This window comes from Planococcus citri, chromosome 3 (assembly GCF_950023065.1).
Source record: "Planococcus citri chromosome 3, ihPlaCitr1.1, whole genome shotgun sequence".
NCBI classification, from domain to species: domain Eukaryota; kingdom Metazoa; phylum Arthropoda; class Insecta; order Hemiptera; family Pseudococcidae; genus Planococcus; species Planococcus citri.
Genome location: NC_088679.1, coordinates 33,911,886 through 33,934,480, shown reverse-complemented (window position 1 = coordinate 33,934,480; position 22,595 = coordinate 33,911,886). Strand labels below are relative to the sequence as shown.

At 37.0% G+C, this 22,595-nt stretch overlaps 1 protein-coding gene across 4 annotated transcripts in view; it reads right to left on the bottom strand.

Annotated features, from left to right (window-relative positions):
- The window catches only part of LOC135841326 (nuclear hormone receptor E75-like), a 177,178-nt gene that overhangs the window by 32,503 nt on the left and 122,080 nt on the right, over positions 1 to 22,595 (bottom strand). For 3 of the 4 annotated variants that reach the window (XM_065358234.1, XM_065358236.1, XM_065358237.1), the window contains exon 2: positions 6,299 to 6,387. In XM_065358234.1, coding sequence (XP_065214306.1) covers positions 6,299 to 6,387 — 89 coding nt within the window. Of the gene's footprint in view, positions 1 to 6,298; positions 6,388 to 9,734; positions 10,332 to 22,595 lie in introns of those variants that run through there. The other variant, XM_065358235.1, reaches the window with a different exon arrangement.

The window sequence follows — 22,595 nt, the reverse complement described above, 5'->3', positions numbered from 1 at the left end:
TAGCGATTTTGCTATTTTTCTTCTCTCTCTCTCAGTCTCTCTGCTGCTGTGCTGTGTCTTGTTTAGAGCGATGTTTATTAGAACGCGGCGGCGACAGCAGCGACCATAACGACGCATACTCTGCGCTCGCGCCAGGTAAAACTATTCCTACCTATACGCGTGTTACGAGCTGACGATATTCTAATTTTCTAAAATAGAGTCTTCTCTTCTCTCTTATATAAACGCGCCAATCTTCTATCCTTTTTCTTTCTTTCGTTCTTCTTTCTCTTCGAACGTACGAGTATCTATATAATATACCGCTACGAATAGCGGATTTCGCCAAAGGCCTATTGTAATAATATTACCATCTCAACGGGTATATAGATAGATGTATCGCCAACGTCGTCGTGGTTTTGTTTTGTTTTATTCTTTTTTTTTCCTGTAAAATTATCGCCAGATTAGGTAATCTATCCGATCGTAGCACACTGAACGAATTGTTTCCCTTGCCTAGTTTCTATTCTTTCATGTTCTTCTCTTCTTCGATCATTCCATCAATGATGTCCTAAAGATACCCTATTCACAACATCTTTCGATAATCTTTCTCAATAATAATGTCAATTATTTGTACCATAGTGTACGTTATAATGACATTACAGGGCAGAGGGCATTGATCTTTCGCAAATTGCTCGGACAAGTTGAGATCATTATTGAGAGCAATGTATTTTGGTTCTCGGTAAAGACTCATACTCATCCATGAATGGATTTAACATGAGTCATCTTTTTGAAACGTGCCTATTCTGAAAAATTGAAGGAGTAGTTGGGTACCTAAATGAAAAATTTCAAATTTCTGATCACAGTTTTTGGTCTAAATTTTTGAGACGAACAAACTAATTTTTTTTACAAATTAATCAATCTTTGAGATTGAAGGAGTTACAAGCAATTGAATTATTGAAAACAAATGATCCCCCCCCCAGTTTCTACAAATATTTGAAAGTTGAAAGATGACTTTGAAAATTAATTCACGTGTAACTTCTTCAGACAGGCAGAAAATTATTGAAATTTTCAAGTGCCTTGAAAAATTTATCTGGCCATGGCACCTTCAATTTCAAAGATAGACTATTTTGTAATAGAACCTTTTTCATTCACTTTGAGCAGTTTGACCAGAAACCATGTTTAAAACCTTAGTTTTTAGAAGCTCGGACTCGAAAAACAAAGGGGTAATGCCCTGTCTATCATCAAAACAAACACACTTACGATCTCATTCGCATATACCACAATCATTGACAAATTTTCATACTACAAGAGCTACATTTACCCATCAATGAACACATTATGAATGTTTTCACATCAATTTTCCACATCATATGATTCGATGCTATATCCACCAACGTTCCTTCATACCACGTGGATCTGGATACGCACATTTCGCAAGATTTTCCCATTTTCCTCTCACAACGAAGCTCTCTACTTCTCTATATAGTGTTATGACATGCGTCAGTCTCAGTATATAGGAAAACCCCGCCTAATAAGCACCGCTTCCAGACTAATTACCTATCTGTAAATAGATACATTGGCCGTTTAGACTCTCTAACGTAATCGCGTCACTTATGTAGGTCGTACGGTGCGCGCATAACATAACATACGCGATATGATGCGGCGGCGGTGCGGTGGCGGTGCAGCGTACCGAGTTATCCAATGACGTCGTCGTAATTTAGGCCAACGACCGTGCTCGTAACTTGTCCGGTCAATTCATCGGGTGAAGATTCTAGAAAAAGGCACGCACACGCCGTACATACAATTTCCTCGTAAATTACTCATCGAGTAGTGATTTATTATTCCGAATGAGGAAATCGAAAAATACAATAATAATAACTGCTCGATTTGCACCGAATTACGAATTAAAATAAATACTTTGTCGAACGTTGACATCGGCGGCGCGGACGACCACGTTTCTCATTTTCTACTCTTCTTTCCCTATAGCCACCTACTTTAAAGTGGATTTTTTTTCCATCAACAAACCCGAGTCGATATAATTAAATATTGTACAGTGTTCGAAAAACAAACGTGATGCAAACGTAAACAAAATTCAATTCCGGTCCCAATCGTTGTATGGAAGAGGTCTTTGTTCGATTATTCGCCATGTTTTACTGTATTACGAGAATAATGTGCGATTGTTTAGGTCACTGTTTTTCTTTTCTTCTCTTTTTTTCAATTTCGGTATAGTTGTTTTCTTTTTGCAGTTCGGATGGTATGTCCAGTTCTATTATATACATCATTTTTGTTTGAACTGCTAGTGCTACCCAGTACGATCTGAGTGAATGACCCTTGGTAGTTCTTTGACGATGACTTCATAATCGAAGCAATTTTCAGAATTCGAAGAGTCGATGAATGTTTCCATCCCCACCCCTCTCCCAGTCCATTGAATTACAAGAAAAGAATTATTTGTTTTCAAAAAATTTCAATTGAAATGATTGTTCAAACCTCCCCTTAAACATAGCTTCTCTCATTATGCCAACAATCGACATCTCAATCCATAAAATGATACATGCAGAGTAATAAAAATAAAAGAGGAATAACCCAAAATTAATTCAAATTCTTCCTCCAAGCTCCGCACTTCGTTCGTGATCCTCATACCCCACGCAAAAAATGCTGACCAACCATAAACCGTTATGTTGGGAACTACTCATCGACTCAAATCTCTTCATTCAAGCAACACTGGCACGAACTCAGCAACGCAAACATCTGGGTATAAAAATTCCACAAAAGGTAACTAATCGATGAGTGACATCTAAATGACGTCATCCGAGCTTCTTTCAATTCAAATACATATTTATCATCTTGCAATGACGTCACTATTCTTTCAACCCGAATCCCAACACAAATTAAATTCTATTCTTGCCCTTGAAAAAAAATTCAAAAAAGAGGGGGGGGGGTAAAATCGTCAAGCTCGAAAATTACTGGGCACAAGCCTCTTACAAGACGTAGGTATTCACGCGCGAAAACGATGCTCGAATAATTATAGGTCTACATCGCGTAGGTACCTATACAGAAGCCTACTCGCATTCAGCAATAATTTTCTTTCAAAGAAAATAAAAAATCGATACGATGAAAATTTCAACGAAGCGTAGGTACTTGAATTTTGCGCGAAATTTTCTTCAATGGAAGGTCTAGCTTCGTTGAATAAAGGCGCAAGTACGGCAGCTCCATCTCGTATGGCGAGCCTTTCACTAATATTTCGAGTGTTCGTTGCTGCCAACGCCATCTACCGGATAATACCGCAACTGCGGATCGTTTCAGCGAAAGTACACCTAAATAAAAGAAGGACGCGCTAGGCGCTGCTGTAGCCTATCTCACTAACGTAATAACGTGTGTTACGCGTGCAAGCGCGCCAAATGAATATTAAACGAAGGTCTTCGCTAACAGGTCAATTACCTCGCCTCGGTGAAGTGAGAAAGAAAAAAACAAGAAACGCCAGAAGTACTGACACGGTTAAAATAGCTCGACTCGGACAGTTTACCCTTCAATTTCATCTGCGTTTCTGAGAACGTTTGGCCAAATTTATGGCATCGATGTTGCGCAATTTGGCCCGCAAATTTTCGTTTCGTTTGGCACACTGCGATTTTTTATTTTTCAAACTAGGGTGTACGTAAACTTTATTTAGGCAGACTTGGATATTTTAAACGACATTAGAGAATTAAAGACTTCCTTTCGCAATTAATTCTAGACCCAATGTTGTTAGTCTTTGCAATTACCTATCTAAACTTTCAATATTCTCAGGGTTCTCTCTAAGAAACTGATGTGTTGGAGGATTTCATTTTAAAAGTCTGCACGACAGACTTCATCCACACACACTTGAACTTTTCAAGGTTTCTTCCGGAATATGATCCTTGAGTCACTTGCCCATCAATGTCACATCCCAAAGAGCAAGCACCTTACAGGGCCACATCATTTAAAATTAAGTTCACCTCATACGTATACAGAACACTATCAGTCCATCACCATCGGTGAGAATGACCACAGTGCCCTAACACAAACACGGGGTTTCCATTTAGTTGGCCACTTATATTTCCCATCTACGCCATGCAGGAAAAAACTGAGCTGAAATTACTCAACCTATAGAGTCGGTTTATTAACACAAAGAGAGTATGAGGTCGCGAACAGAGATGTTTCCAGAATTTTTTACACGCTTCGTTGCGCATGTTCGGCCAGCTTGCCGTTGCCAGTCCTCCTCGACCCGCAGCCTTCCATCGGCATCGCATCGCATACATATAAACGCCATGTTCGTCTCGAATGTCCTTGACCTTAGCAACCGCAACTGCACAATTCACCAGCAGGCTCGGTTCAAAGACCTCAATATCGGGTTATCAACCGGGTTATTCCCTTCTTCTTCGATCATCTTCGCCATAGTGTCAGCATCATTATCTTCGTCGCCATTATTACGTTCGGTTGATTCTTCTCTCTATCGTCTTCGCCTTCGGTTTTCCATCCTTCTCTCTCATGTACCAGTCTGCATCATCTCGTCTCTCTCTCTCATTCGTTTCTTGTAAGTATTCTATTTGGCAGCGTTTTTGCCAAAGTGAAACAGCTCCTCTTCCTCTTTTCTTCCAGAGAAGAGCAAAGGTACAATTACGAGGCAATGCTCCACCTTGGTTCTATTTTTAGAATTCATGAACCCATTTCTCTACACGATATTCCGCAAAACGGGCCGAACGAGTTACAAAATTAATTACGTATTTTTTCGTTGGAACACCCGCTTAGCCTAGTTCAGTAAGCTTATATGGATTTAGGTAATTAAGGCGGATACATTTTATAATTGGTCGAAAACGAAAAAATTCCAACCACTTTTTCTCTCTACTCTGCCCTCAGTCACTCAGCCATGTTCATCAACTTGAACTTGAAAAACATAGAGAGAAAAAGAAACCACTATTTGGCGCATGTTTTTGGCAATCTGTTTGTTACTCCATTGAAAAAAAAAAAAATTCCCCAACCATGCGACGACGGTGTATTTTTCAACCTTGACATTCGATGGCTAATTGATACCCTCTACTTGCACTGCGGCCCAACCAGGTAATGGCGAAGAGAGATGACAATGTCGATGACAGTCGGAAAACACGTCCTCCTAATCGAACTCGTGAGTCGACCATTGTTGCTCATTACCATGAGTCCATCGACACCGGCAATACCCGATCACCACCGCCCAATCCAGCCATCTGGTAAACCATCAAAGAAGCTCCGCGCTCGCTAGCAATAGGCGGAAATACCGCACCGCATGCTCGCGGAATATTGTTACCAGTTTTTAAAAGCACATCCATAGAGCGCTATGAACAAACCCACAAGGGATGAGGGCCGAGGGGGGCAAAAGAGCACACTGAATGCAGACTGTGAAGTTAACGGTACTGGAACGCCGCCGCAGCGTCATATAGTTTACCACCACAGGTGGTAATCGAGTCGACAATCGCGATACCACTTTCCAGAGACTCGTCAGTCGTCACATCTCATCGATACAAGATTCCCTCCTCATCACACTTCTCCTCTTACGATGGTTATTCGCGTTGACGAGAGACGAGTAATACTTTAATATGTACTTCGAGGATGGCGAGTTGGAAACAGAATGTCGGAAGAAAGTATTATGTAAGCAACTTCTATCTACCTTTCTCTCTCTACTCGTTCGTTCCTTTCCTTCGCGGTTCTTCTTTCACTTTCTTCCATACGGCCAACGCCATAGAAAGTAGTGAAACTGCTTTTACAACTTTCTTCGCTCGTTCTCAACAACTAAGCTAACGGATCGACGCCTCGACCGACGTCGCTCAGCTGTGCATTGCTAATGATTCTTCTTTCTTCGTTGATTCCGTTTTATGCTCACGTTCTGCTCTTTATTATTCTGCCTCTTCGAGTTTACCATCGACGACGTCAATCTTATACTCTTGTATAATCTTTGACGAATGACGAGTCATCGGCTTCGGTTTGTTTTGGTGTAAGGCACGTTGTGATTTTGCCAGTTGCGTAATTGTTTGTTTATTTGTTCAAATCTTTGTGATGGCGAAGTCACTTATGATGGATTTGTTCAAAAAGGTGGTTAAACTTTTTTCATGAGAATTTATCAATGATTTTTTTTCTACTCATGAATCCAGAGAAATGCCCAATAATTTACCTACTCAGATGACAAATATTTGACCACCCACAAACTAATTTGCAGTGAAATAGAATCAATTTTCATTTGGTGGCAATTGACAATAGTAACGCTGATTCGACCTTTGAAGCCCTTACATCAGGATTGGTTCGGGGAATTCGACAAAATAACAATGATCCGATCACTTACCTTGCATCCTTCGCAGGAGTGTACACCATAATGAAAACCTGACGCTTTATCGCCACAAACGCGACATAATACAGTGGTTCCGTCAAATTCTGAAACAATTAAAAAAAAACACACAAAACGATTAGTCAAATTGTCAGAATTCCTTAACTGAAAATTCTACAAACTACGAGTAACGTAAATCGAGCTGTATCAGAACAGTAATTCAATAGATTACCAAATTACATCATTTCAGTTCGTAGAACTGATACCGTGCAAAGCTAAAAATCACGAACTTATCCCGAATCATTCCTGGTTATCACTCGAAGACCTTCAAGCTTCAATTTTACTAGCACCTCCTCAAACCTATTATAGCGCAAACAGTTGTCCGAAGGAAATTTCATCGCTTAGCAGTTTCTCGCTGGCGAAATTTACTATACCTATAGTCATTCGTTCAGCACATGTTAACGACTTGCACGCGTTAAGTATCGTAGGTGGTATTATCGGTGTGTGTAAACTGTAAATATTTAAGCATCACTCAAAAACCTCCAACGACATACACCTGTATCTGAAGGCTAATTTTTGTCGTTGTGATTATCATCCGAACTCGCGACGATTTTAAATGAAAAGGTGACTTAGAGGAGACACTGGTGTCGAGTGAGAGAACAAGAGAGATACGAAGAGGTAACGAACCGTGATTTATTTCTCATTTGTGCACATGCAGTAAAATTTCTGTGTGATTAGATAACCTATCTGAATCGTCTCCTGATTCTAGACTGTGCATTCTCTCTCTATAGTACATGACCAGGTAATATTTTCCACATATAAGAGTGAATCATCCAGAGTTGGATTTTACAATTCGCTCGCATTATCAACAATCAATTTTTCACTCACACAACATACAAACACCCTTGAAACACTGTGACATTGATTACAAGTTACACGCCGCACCATCTATCGCCAGTTCGCGGTTACGAGTTCAACGTAACGTTTACGACACTAGAATGGAACGAATTGGAAACATTTCAAACACGTTTTTTTTCCTCTCTTGTTCACTTTGTGCACAGTATTAGGTACATACATACAGAAAGAAAAAAAAAACGAAAGAAAGAAAAATTCTCGCATAGTATACCTATAGTTACTCGGTCTCAGTACGAGTACACAGCACATTTATACAGTGTACGGCACCAGTATCATGCCATGCCACCATATTAGCTTATACATTTATATACCCACGACCCACGTACAGCGCGTGTAAAATTTTCTACCTTGGTTGGGTTCAAGGCCTACTGCAACAGTCATATCGATACTATTTTTTTGTTTTGTTGAAAAATTTACGCGCCAATAATGTAATAGGTCTGCATGGCTGTGGCACAAAAGGACGTCGCGTCGTCGGTCGGGTTTCCTTCAGCTTCGCGAGCTTTATATAATATTCCAATACCAACAACCTACCCGACAGCCCACCACCACCCAGCACCAGGCACCAGCCTAGCCATGCAGCCAACAACCGCGTTACCATGAATTCATTCACCTAAAATTAGTAGTTATATTGTAGCCTTGATACATGTCCGCAACCAGCTCGCCTAATCGTCTAACCAGATGAAAAGGAAATGATAAATGAAAAGGAAGTAGTTTGTATTTTATTAATGCCTTGAAATATACTAGAATATGTAATTCGCATCGTCGTTCTGGTTCGTGTTGTTAATTCGATCTTTTTACCTCTCCTTGCCCCCCTCACTCCTGTGATGGCTGTGATCTCTTTTCATGAGACAGTTCAAGACTATAACGAATTAAATGTAGGAATAAGACTAAACGATTGAATGCCAGACTGGTCAACGGGTTCGATAATCGAATACATGGTTATCATCAGCTTAGGTGCTATTCATTATGCATATTAAAAGATCAATCCCCCCTCCTTAAATACCTTATTAAATTTAGTACATTCATTTATTCATCATGAGAAATAACTGAATTTGCAACTTGAACTTGAAAGATAGGTGGAGGTCCGAAGGTCTGATCAATTTACTTAAATTAAATTGAATCTCAATTCATGTATGTATTTCAAGAAAAGTCTGGGGTTTTTGTTTGTTTGATTGGAAGCATTTGAGTTTACAGAACAAAATATTGTCTATTATAGTCAGTTTTTGTTAGATTCACTTGAGACGGTAAGTGGTAAGTACATAATTATAACAATAATTAGAAATATTGCAGTGAAACAAGTCATTGATTTAGGACAATAACAAATCAGGATCAAACGTTGCAGCATAAACAGTGATTGAGAACATATTAATTAACATATTCAAATCACTGATTAAGACGTTAAGGGGTAAGATGACGCTGTAATGAATTAGAAGGTAGGTACCAAATGTTGCAGCCAAGCCAAAAGTGTTGGAACAATGATCAAAAACATTTGACATAATTCAAGTTATGAACATAGCAACGAATAAGGATCAAACGTTGCAGCTGAAACTCAAGTCACAGATGAAGACTAAACAGTAACGAACGATCAAACGTTGCAGCTGAAACTCAACTCTACTCACAGATTGAGATTGTATACAGCAAGGAACGATGATCAAAAAGTTGCAGTAGCAGTTTAAACTCAAGTCACACTGTCACAGATTAAAGTAGAGCAGTAACGAACAAGGATCAAAATTTGAAGCTGAAACTCAAGTCACTGATCAAGATTGAATAGTAGGTAACGAACAACGATCAAACGTTGCAGTTGAAACTCAACTCAAGTCACTTGAACAGTAAGTAAGGCTGAGTAAAGTAACGAATTGAGATCAAATTTTGAAACTAAAACAATGATAGAAACGTATAATATCATTATTGAAATTGAAGACATCGAGTTAGGACTACGAAACATATTTTAATAATTTGATTAATTGAATATTTGAATCACGACGAAACAATACTAAAGTGGAAATATAAAACCAACGAATCAAGATCAATCGAGCAAACGACAAATTGGGCTTCGAAGACAAATTAAGCTTAGTAATCAAATATTACAAACATCGATATTGCATTTTAAACGAAATACTTCGTAAAACTAAGCTATCGAATGACGAAGTAGGTGCTGGGTTCAATAATCGAATACATAGTTATAGTTTCTGTACTGAAAACATACCATGTATAGGAAACACTTTTGTATTATTGGAAATACTAACTCTGGGGAGTTATATTACACAATACACAATGAGAATTTATCAATTATTGTTTAATAACTGATATGATAATGTATAGAAGTGACACTGAACCAAAACACTGCTCGAAATCATAAACATCCATGTCGCTTAATGACGATGATATGGTTATCAAACAATGTACAACGAAGGTATTCGAACCATCATACCTACTCGAGTATTGCTACAAAGTGTTCGAAAACGATCTCCAAAAGTCAGCAATACAATACCTATTAAAGTACAAGGTGTAAGTGATATCACAATAATTCACAACATACCCAAGTTAAGCTTTGGTTCATTTTGCTTCTTTTCGTAATCATCCATGTAATCAGCATCGTAAATATCGAAATTACCGTTGAAATCGGATTTAGTATGCGATTTGGTGAATTCGTACTCGTACGAAGCCGCCTTCCTTATATCAGTTCCTTCGTATAAGAACATGATGAACAAAATAGTCGAAATTGGCACCAAAAATTCGAGCACGAGATCTTGGAAAGATTACAAAACACGCGAAAAATAATATGTATTCAACTCGATCGCGAACTAGGTTTAATATTCATTTTGTTATCACCACTTTCTACTTAGCTTATCACCCAAACACACCAGCACCGAAATATTGAGATCGACATTGAAAAATTATTATACAATTCAATCGTTACGGTGTGGCTTTAGAAGAAAACCAAAACCGATATATGAGAACTAGTAACTTCACGTTTTTATTGAAAAATTATTAGAAAAATACACGAATAATAACACAACAACGCGGACCAAACCACACGGACTAAGGTGCGAGTAAAAAACAAAAGTAAAATTTTTCAACGCGTTTTAAAAACAGGAACGGGATCGGGCTCGGGCGCGCGCCAGCTAATGATATCTGTGTAATAATGTGTCCTAATACAACACACACGTACGTAACACAACCACGGCATGCCGATTTAGTTTTTCAAGTTAGAGCAAACCGGCGCCCGTAACGACGACCTCCGATTGGTCCATCATTTTACCCACACCATCGCCCCGAGCGCAGACAATAAAAACCACCATATAAACGCGTGCACCAGTACAAACGTACGCCCAACGTACCACTACACACGTACGCGTTCGTAGTAACGTTCAAGTTCATTACCCTTGACTGAGTTACGACACTAGCGACTCTATCGGTGGACGTTCGGCCAAGGACATCAACGCCGCGATCTGTACACCCCGCTCCGCACCGCTTCTTGCCCGGCCCGCAAAACACGCCAGTACGCGATATACGTGTTATTGCCCTTTCACTGAATGCGATCCGCGTCATAACTTCACTCCGCGCTGCCCTCCTCACTGCTCACTTCTTCCTCCTCCTCCTTCCTGTACTGTAACGCGCTTCGTAATTAACAATCGTCCGCGTTTATGTACTCTTTTTTTTCGCTCCTTTACTCTTTTTCTCTCTCTCGCTCACACTTATATTCTTTCTCACTCTTTCTTATTCGTTTATATGGAACTTGTCCGAGTAAAAGGAGTGTATTACGATCGTCGTCGGTCATTTTCGAGTTTTTTATGCATTGGGACATGTCTACCTACTGTACATTAGGATGAGTGTTTTTTGCTTGCACACTCCCGAGAATCAACGAACTGATCGCCTGCAATTTTTTTTTACCCAAATTCTGCCTGTTTTTTTTGTTCCCAAAGCAGCAAGAATCCGACGTTTCCGCTTCTATACATAGTAGTCTAGTTTTTTTCCTCTCATTTTTTATTAATCGACTGAGAGATATTTACACGCTACGAAGATTATTGGGCGTCCCGATATCGGCCTGATAACCTAGCCGCTTATTTTCAAAGTCGAAGTTAGCATATAATTTTCATTATATACTTGTCTGACCTAAGATAAGCTATTTACAAAGTTACCAGAACATCATAATGGTGTATTACAGACAAATGGACTATACAGTATACACACACGAGAAATGAAGCTAATAACCTCACTATTCGCGCCTTTCGTTCAAATAATCACAATTTTCTTACAGTGGGCACAAAAAGTACTGATATATTTTATCAAAAATCGTCATTTTTTCACAGGTTCAAATTTTCAGATAGGTACTTGAAAAAATGAAACTATACCATCCTATAGGAAATTCCAATTTCCATCAAAAAATGTCATCTCATCATTTTTCCCCATCTTCAATCGGGAGGATGGTAACATTGGTTACTCGAATGTGCAAAGGACCTTTTTTTGTTGCAAAATTGAATTTCTCAAATTTATCTCAATCCCTTTTCGTAGAAATTTCAGTTTCATTTTTCGAACAACCGATTGTCGATGAGTCATCGCTAGAAAATCCAATCCAGACTCCATCTTTCTGTAAATTTGTTCCGGTAAGCTATTCGTTTATTCGGTAATTAATCTCGACTGCTATTTTTTCTGTCAAAAAGCACGAACTGACTAATTAACGAAAGAAAATTCGTAATTTTTTTTATTTTCCAATCATTATCATCCTCGTGTGCAACGTTATTACATACGTATACTTATTTATGTACTTGGGTAAATATGCTTCCCTCTACCTCGCACCCTCCTAACATGGCTCATACTCATGTATAGTGCTACGTTATCTATACAAAAGTGCTTATTGTTACCTTACTCGTATGCATACGTCTAAAGGACACACTTAATTACAAGTTGAGAAGCTTATATCGCAACATTGCAGCATATTACTCATCCTTACATTTACTAGGGTACCTTAAAATACCCGAAATATTTTCCAATTAAGGAAATTTCCACATTAACTCAGTTAGCTGTTATTTTTTTCGGCAAGTATATCTATTTACATCTTATATGTGGCGATGTTTTTCACCGCTAAATTTCTAGTATTGGTTTAGTAATGATTACAAACACGTGTATCGCGTATTTCATGGTCAGTCTGTGTGTATGTGGTATCACTGAGTCATTAGTGTTGTATTGTGAATTGCATGCGGTATTATCGATCAACCTGTCGGATACTAGGAAATTTAGTCATGAAATAAGGGGGCTAAATATTATATGTAGGTATTTCCTGGAGTGGTGATGCTCAGAAATCTGGATATGTACATTTTTATGTGGAAGAAAAAATACGACCACGTGATGTAACATAAGAGTTCAAAGTCAAGGTGGTAAATGGCTGCAGTTCATATAGTAAGATATTCGTTGAACGATTCTTTTATCTGGTAAAGTTGAGTAACCCGATGACCTGTTCTATTTGAAGAGGGTTTTTCAGCAGTTATCCAAATAACAAGTGAACTATTCAGTCATCGTGTACCTACAAGTAATAAGTTCAATAACCTCGACAGACGGAGTTTGAAAGAAAAAAAATTCTGTTCGTTATGAATTCATTATTGAACCATCGTCGTTCTTATTTTTATCTACTATTCAACTGTTAAAATACAAGAAAAAAAAAACATTTTAAATATTCGCAATAATTTCAAGCATATGATGAATAAATTGAAAAAAATTATTTCCTTGATCGCAAAATTTTGAATCCAACGCGATAAAAACTGTATCGCAGATTCCCCTTCAAGGTCCTCCAGTTATAAATGTGGCTCCACGTGCCATTATAACTGCGCGTTATAAATAAAAACACTCCGACTTTCTATACCGTACTATAATTATCAACTTTAGAGGGCTATACTTGATCCATATAAATATTTGCAATTTCATTTCCAATTATTATTTCAATTAAGCTAAACGACTGATGTAAAATTAATCAAACTATTCCTGGAATTGATAGGTATACTAACAACCAGAGAGTACGATTACTTCGAAACGTTATCAATCAAGGTCCTGCACGTTGCTTTCCTCAGTCCTCATCATAGCCAGCACATTCATTTATTAAACTATACAGTAGAGAAATTACACGCGAAAGATTATCATCGAAGCTTACGAGATATATGGGTACGAGAACCTCACTATATGGTATCGAATCCTACTCCCCTAGATATAAATTTCTAATCGAGTACACGATTCGGCAGCACAACCTTGAATACGCTACGAGAAAATTCCTACTACATATATGAATTACTAATAAAAATAAATGGCGCGAGAATTTCGTCGTAATTCGTTTGATAATAAAGCCCACGTGGACTTGTATAACGAATTAAGATAACACCGTGTAAAATTATGGAATTTGTTGACAAGGTTGCACTGTTGTTGTTTCTTTCGCGGTGCAACTCGAGCTCGCGTGTACAAAGTGTAAACCATAAACACTTTTCGCAAAAAAAAAAAAGCTCGCGAGACGAGAAAATTGGTGAAAAAAATTTCACCGTGTAGTAAACAACGACGATTCGATCGGCGAATATTTTCCAAAGACCTCGAAGTTATTTCGCCCACGAGTAAACGATAAAAAAAAAGCCATAAAGCCCGCCATTTTCCCGTTAATGAGTAATCCGGACGAGTAAAAAATACACACCGGTCTGAAACTACTAGCAGACGTGTTTGGAAAAACAAACCGATGAAATAATCGTGTCACTATTTTTGTTATCGTATCTCGTCGGGCGTACATAAATGCGTCTCTAGTCTGCTATAAAATGAGAAAAAAAATTCGCAGTAAATAAAAAATAATCCTCGACAGTGGGTACCAGGGGCTTGGGAGGTCCCAAATCGACCTTCGAATTGGTACAAACAACGTGTCGCTGAACTGGTTATAACATTGTCCTCTGTTGCGAAGAAAAAAAAATTGGCAAAATTGCGCGCGTGCCTGCCAAACATTGTGATGAGGATTGAAAAAATTTTTATTTCGAACCGTAAACACTCGAAATTATCCGCTCCCCCGCGCCTGTCTGCCGACCTCCTTCTTGACGGTTCACTGACCCGGTATACACGACCGACCTATGTGTCGTTGCGATTGTGTGTGCGTGTGTTTGAAAAATATTCTAAATTTTCTCAAGGACGATGAAAATTGCGCCACGAGTTCGAGCTTTGAAAAGTAATAAAACCAAAGCGTCGTGCGATAGGAGACGCGAGGCGAACGGGGAAAAGCGAACGACCGACAAAATAACGAAAACAGATAACGTCGAGTATTCGCCCGCGTCCGCCCTCCACCCTAGCCTTAGCTTTATGCCCCCGGCCGCCCCCTGCGCAACTTCTTCAGCTCGAGCACCATTTCCATTTACTGTACGTTACACGTTGCCCAGCTTTTTTTCCCCTTACTGCGTCCCCCCCGGTCCCACCCGGTATAAATTTTCAACGTGACAATGAAACTTTCAACGTGAAAAATTCCCTTGTTTTGTACGTACAAGTAACACCAACCAAACCGAATACATATACTGAACTGACAATTGACAAAGCTCTCTATGACACCCCCCGCATCCGACGACCCACCGACCGCGAGGTATACTGCCATAAAATTACACGCTGCTACCATAATTTACATTCGTTCACTTACTCGGTACATTTTTTCCCCATTTACCTACCACCTCCTTTCCTCGATCTGTTTGTAACTTCTTTTTACGCGTAGTGTGCTTATTTTTCGATGCTGCTGCTGCTGTTTACACACTGCTTATATGCATACGCGAATTTACGACCCAGAGACGACTTTTCTTTCAATTACGTACACGAGGATAATTAAAGCGAGCATAAAAACACTCGAAAAAAACCTCGCAGTCGTGGTAGTCACGTTTTCGAGTACTCATACCCAAATGTACTTCATACTCAGACGAAAAATCAAACAAACCAAAAGAGATACGGTTGATATTTTTTCAACGATATTAGCGACGGTATAAAATCGAAAGGTTAATTAAAGATCATCCCAGCAATTCTGCGTAAATCGTCTTTCAGTCTGTACTCCTACTCATTCTATTTTTGATGAGAAATTCTTCGCATAAGTAGACGAAAAAGGCCTCTTTCTTATCGTCTGAGCATTTCTCAGAAAGTTAATGACCTTGAGAAAATCATGAAAAATCACAAAAGGAAAGCAAAAAGTACTTAATATCACCCCTTCAAAAAAGAGAGCCCATCACTCGTTTTGAAATTTGAGGAGGGGTGGGGTTAAAATCAGTTCAAATCAAAAAATTTTATTCTGAAAGTAAACAAGAAAAATTTGAAAAAATAAAATTTCCAAAAGAGGGAGAAAAAGATGAAAAATGTGAAAAATCTGATCAAAAAAAAAGAAAAAGAAAAAGAAAAGGGCGACTTTTATGCAATCTTGGTAAGAAATTTTCCCGAATGTTCTAATTTGAAGGAGAAGAGGGGGGATCAAAAATTTTCATTTTCAAAGAGAACTGAAAAAAATTATTTCATTCAAATCCATTGAAAATGTTGATATAGGGGAGGAGAAGGGGAGGAAGGTCAAAATTTTATATTTTCAAAAAGAACTAAAAAAATTAAAATTCTGAGTGATGGAAAAAAATATGAAAAATTCCAGAGTTTAATGAAAAGAATTAAAAAAAAGACTTTTATACAGTTTTGGCAAAAAAGTAAGAGTTTTAGCTGGAAATTTTTTCCAGTGTTTCAGTTTGGAGGAAGAGAGGAGGTCAAACCTTATTCAAGTCAAAATTTTTCATTTTCAAAGAGAACTAGAAAAAATTGAAAAAATGAACAAACAGAAACTATATTCAAAAGTGTATTGAAAAAATGGAAAAAAATCATGTAAATTCATATCTCATCTTTTTTTTCTTCGAAAATCACTTTCCTTAATTTTTGAGAAAAATCCAAAGCCACAGACAGAATGTAGGAAAGGTGATTCTTGAATGGGGAAAAAATAAGCTATGAATTTACAATACTTTTTTCCATTTTTTCTATACTCTTTTGAATAATTTCTGTTTGTTTATATTTTTCAATTTTTTCTAATTTTTTTTTTTGAAAATGACTCATTTTGACTTGAATAAATTTCGACTTTCTCTCTTCCTCCGAACTGAAACATTGCGAAAAATCACCTGACCTAAAATTCTTACTTTTTTGCCAAAATTGTATAAAAATCTTTTTCATTTTTCCAATATAAACTTCAAAATTTTCCATATTTAAACAGAAATTATTCAAAAGAGTATAGAAAAAATGGAAAAAAGTATTGTAAATTCATAGCTTATTTTTTCCCCATTCAAGAATCACCTTTCCTACATTCTGTCTGTGGCTTTGGATTTTTCTCAAAAATGAAGGAAAGTGATTTTCGAAGAAAAAAAAGATGAGATATGAATTTACATGATTTTTTTCCATTTTTTCAATACACTTTTGAATATAGTTTCTGTTTGTTCATTTTTTCAATTTTTTCTAGTTCTCTTTGAAAATGAAAAATTTTGACTTGAATAAGGTTTGACCTCCTCTCTTCCTCCAAACTGAAACACTGGAAAAAATTTCCAGCTAAAACTCTTACTTTTTTGCCAAAACTGTATAAAAGTCTTTTTTTTAATTCTTTTCATTAAACTCTGGAATTTTTCATATTTTTTTCCATCACTCAGAATTTTAATTTTTTTAGTTCTTTTTGAAAATATAAAATTTTGACCTTCCTCCCCTTCTCCTCCCCTATATCAACATTTTCAATCGATTTGAATGAAAAATTTTCTTTATTTTTCAATTTAAAATTAAAATTTATCTCAACTTTTTCAGTTTTTTTAAAAATGAAGAAAAATGCTTCCCAGTCCCCCCTTACCCCATCCCATCTGGCCAGACCTGAATGGTTCTTTTATCTTTTGAAAATATAATATGGGAACCAATTATGAAAATTTACTCTTTTTTGGTACCTAATATTTTCTCAGCTCAAAATAACCGTTCCTTGCCTCATTTTTGAACTCTTTTTTGAACCTTCCTTCCCTCACTATAAAAATTGCACGATCTCAATAACCAATCTTGCAATTCGAGCAGCTCTTTCTGCTTGAAAAACATTTCAATCATCCAATTCATCCATCAAAGGTAATTAACATCTGTAAGGTACCAAGGTATCAGTTGCGATTCGGTTACATTATAAGTTAGATTATCGACCTGGGAATGCGGTTTTTATGCTTTAAATAAAAGGAAAAAAGAAAGAGCATTAACATTCTCGATACTCGTACTCGAGCGCACAATAATACACTCGAGAGAGAGAGAGAGAAAGAGACTGATAAGAGCAGTGACCTTCGCCGCACTATTATTAGTTTATTATTTGGCGATATCGTGCGCCGTGTACGAGGACTTGATAAGAGGGTTCATTGAAATGTTGAGAGAGAAAGAGAAACGTTTCAACCTTTGCTAAAATTATGTACAAAAAGGGTTCACGATCGATACCTTACCTCTACACCCGTACCAATAATGTTGAAAATAATCCACCACACTGTTCTCTCCTACAACATACGAATTCCAATTTCGATTTCCAAACCAGAATTTCTATTCCCAAATCTCTCTCGCAACCCTATATTGGGTACCTTACTTTGCTATGTAAACTCGTTCAGAAAACATAAACAAAACATATCAACCTTGAAAATAGATTACCCGAATTTCGAAGCGAAAATTCCGTTACTTGGCCACGCAATGTTTTCCGCCCGCAATATAACTGTACCCATTGTACAAAATACGCGTACTTTTGCTTTTATTTATTTAAATACTACGCTGGAATACCGTTACACTTGTCTTGAGATGAGTTTTTTTCATCCCCCTTTATCCATCTCACTCTTTCTCTCCCTCGTATCGTCTTAAAACAGCGCGCAATTCGACAACAAAAAAACAAACCTTTTGCATTATTTTGTAAAAACGAGGTTTTGTTTTTTTTTGTGGCCTTCTTTTTCTTTTCACGATTCGTATCTGTTCGCCTTTTTCCCTTTCGAAGTTGACAAAAACATTCTAAAAACGGGTAAACCAACATCATTTAAGCCTTGAAAATCGAAAGTGAACACTTAATACATTTGTTCCAAGATGAATTGTTTTTTTTCAACTCGACCGCGAAGGGATGATTTTACTAGTCGGGTATCGTAAACGAACAAGAAGCACAAAAAAATCACATTGTTTGTATAATGCATCCCCGTGTGATGGACAGACACGTTTTTTATTAGCTTTTGTGTGCGCGGATGTGGTTGGTTTTTTAAAAGTATTTTTTTTATTTAGATGTATTAAGTAAATGGTTATACTAGAGTTGACCGAAAGGAAAAAAATAAGAATAAAATGTGTCGATGGGGGAAGAAAGCACATTACGACTCAAGACCTAAATATAGATACGTGAGGTTAAAAGCGAAAAAACGATCATGGAAAAAAATGATGTAATCGAAAGTGAATCTTCAATTCATTGAAAACTAAAATGGATGAAATTCACTTCGAGAATAATAAATAGGTTTGTGATGGTCTAAAGATGCAAAAAATAGACTACTCAAAATATAATTTTGGGAGGAAAAATTCATTTTTATATCATTTAATATTTCAAACAGCGAATTTTGGCTCGTTTTTTTGTTCGGGTAAATTAATACTTAATTTCATCGTTACGTTTAATTAACTCCTAATTTGCAAATCACAGTGCGAAGTAGGTTGAAAAATTGACTCACTCGTCAATTTATCAATTTCATTCAAAAAAAGTTTCATTTATTTCTATTTAAACGATAATTTTTTTTATTTCATTTTCAACGTAATTTTTTATCATCATTACGCAAGTATACGAGAATGACACGAATTCGCTCATTAAAATAAACAATTATCATATTTCCTGTATTTTTTTTTTGAATTTTCAAAAAAAGTTGTACTGAAAATATGAAGTTATTCAACTCTGGACTAAATTTTCTACAAAAAGTAGGCCAATTTTTTTCAGCTTCGTTGACCTTTTGTTCGCCTCATTTCTTGACAAAAGATTTTCTGCGATTCTGACTCAGGCTCGTAATTGAAGTAGCATTGGGATTAAAATTATGATCATAAAATTGAACAATGCCCTTCAAAAATGAATAAATGGTACCTACCTTGATCTGAGAAAATGGGCACAAAATAAATTTTCGTTTCTCCATCCCACTTGAAAATAATTTTTCGTATTTTTATTGTTCTAGTAAGGAGCTCATTTCATCAACTAATGATAACAATCACTCAAAATAATGATTTAAATTCAATCCAAATTAAGGGTTCAGCAGAATGTTAAAATATCCACATTTCATCACACATTTCCCTCTCTTTCTACTCTCAAATACACGTAGCCATTCCATCAAAAAAATAAAAGGAATAAAACTTGCCGAAAGAACCCTCACGTTCCAGACTAAAAAAATCTTTCCATTTCATGCTCCAGTCATATATCTATGTACGTAGGTACCTCAAAATGAACAACACACATTTTTTTTTTTTAAATCCAAACACAATGAGAATCACTCAAATACCGAGGAATTTTTTTCCATCCATTCTGGAACAATTTTAACCCTCGTTGAATTTCTCTTTTATCGTTTTATTGAACTGGTTCGACATAACGTCGGAACATACTCAAACGTTTTTTTTTTTTTTTTTATAAACAAAATGAAAAAAAGACAGTCTTTTATAATACTTTATCATAAATTTGACAAAAAAAGGGTTAATAATAAATGTCTGTAAGTACATAAAAATCACTTTGACCTATAAAAAAAAACCCTCTTAGGAACCTAAAACCTTAAACAACCAAGTCTACACGAACGATGCATATAGTGTGCTATACGATCGTGATCGTAAATATTGAAAAAAACCAACCCCATTCCGCAGACGTTGTAAAAGAGAAAGTATTACAATACAAAGGCGGCGGCTGCGGTATCGCACAAGCTACAATAAATCAATAAATAAAAGACTCTGGTACAATAAAGGCCACGCCATCCATCGCTGTCCCTTCGTCTCACGATCATAATACGTGGAAAAAAAACACACACAAAACGTGTAAAATGCCGAAATCATAAACTTGGTCGCATTATTATAACCTAGTTCACTCGGATAGGTGGACACGCGGAAGGGGTAAGTAAAAAACTAGGCTAAGTACGGGGGTGAGATAAGATAACCTTGAGTTGTCCATTTTTAAAAAAAAGGGGAGAAAAAAGGCATCGGCCTGCCAAGGTTTTATGTATTTTTTTCTTCAAATCGTGCCATTAAAAAAAAAATACGCAGCCTTGGAAATTACAACGAAACCATCTATACACCATGAGGGAGTAAATAACGTCAAAAAAAAAAGGTAACATCGACGTAAGGTAATGGCAGATGAGTGACAAGTACTCGTGGAAAAATTAATTTTCCCTTCGATTAAAGAAAAATGAAAAATAAAAAATAACCGGGTCATTGAACCCGTTATTTGCGCGTTCACCGCACCGGTTCAAATCCGAACGCAAATAATGATAATGTAACGAATGTCGTTTGAAGGTGAATTCGACTCTCTTGAACAAGAGCAACTTTGTACACACACATATAAATATATCTCTATACTCTTACACATAGGCGATGAATTCCTTAAATCTATACACGACCAGACTGCGTTGTCTTCAGCACATATACAGAGATGGTCTATATGGTTCTACAGCTTCCATAGTCGTACATATATGTGTAGCTAGACAGACATACACGTTAATCATTTTCTCAATCGTACCTGTGATCTGTATTATAGTATAGGTAAGGTATTTTACTATACACCCGAAAGAATACATTAACCGCACCCTTACGTAGCCAGACATGTACCTGAAGATAATCCTCCATAATATACAACTCACAATACATCCATGAAAAATATTAGGGAAAAAACATTATGTAGAAATAAATTCAACATCTGTGTCTGGTTTCTCCAAAACATCCAGTGTTGTGAGATGCTGTACGTATTGTGGAACAGAGGTCGACCGGGGTACCTATACTGAAGATGTTTTCAAAGATGTGGTGACTGCTGGTGAATCATTCACTTTGTTTTTTCACGCTAGCCCGTTAGAATATAGTATTACGAGAGATTATTAAATCACATTCACATTCCAGCTCCATTAATGGATAACTGTTTCTTTTTTGTCTTAAATTAACGAAAATAATCGCTGGAATGTGGTCTTTGTTTTATCCTATCAACGTATGTAGCACTATAATGTGTCCCAATCGAGAATGAATTCGGTTAGATTATTAGACTTCCTTCCTCCAGCAATAGTCTATTTTATATAATTTCAGGCTGGCTAGAAAGGTCGATCTGCAGGGGTGAACTGACCTCCAAATAATTTCCTCGTTATTTTGGTCTTTTAGGGTTTACAAATTTCTTCTAATGGATAGGTTTAAAAATCTCTAAGAAAATTTATTATGTATTACGGGGTCCGAGAAGCTCAGATTGAAAAAATACGTTGAAATTCGAAATTAGCACCTCAAAAACTCTAACAAACCATAGGTCACACGAATATTCATTTTTTTTTCAATTCGGAGATTTCTTGTGGGGCCTAGGGGGGGGGGCTTGTACCGAAAAAATAAGCCAAAATTTGAAATCAACGCTATCGAAAACCAAACAAACGAGATGTCACATGATTTCATTTATTTTTTCAAAATTTGACCAAAATTAAGGGAGGCAAACCCCCTTTAGGGTTAGTACAAGATATATCCAAACTCTCATTTCAAAAATATGCCATACAATTGAAAAATTAAAAAAAAAATCGAAATATTGATCTTTTCACATCAAAGAGGTTTGACTATGTTTCATGGTAGAATCCCAGAACATTGAAGGAATGTCACCCCCTCCCCAATTTGGTCAATTTTGAAAAAAAAGTTGAAACGCATGTGACATATCGTTTTCTATGTTTTCGATAACGCTGATTTCGAATTTTGCCTTAATTTTTTGATACGTGCCCATTGAGCTTCATAATCAGCTCCTAATTCTAAAAAATTCGGAAATTTCGAGTGACCTATGCTTTATTAGGTTTTTGGTGGCGCTGATTTCAAATTTCAACTTACTTTTTTGATACTGAGTCACTTAAACCTCACAAGTGTGACGCGAGGAGCTAATTTCAAATTTTATTTCACTTTCAGCCTGATATTTTCAAATTTTGATTCAAATATTCCCCTTACAATCAAGCAAGAATGGCTCCTAATCACCTCAGAAAACCTTAACTCCTTCCTACCTCCAAGTCTATCAACACCCCTACAAAAAATAAACATCAATAAACACAATGACCGATAAACCCACCACACCAGAAACAAATTTAGACACCTCTCTTCACACCCCCCATTCCAAGTTCACCTCCGTAGAAAAATTCTGTCCGATGGCCAAAAAGTCTCAACAAAAACGCACGTCAGCGCTATTTAC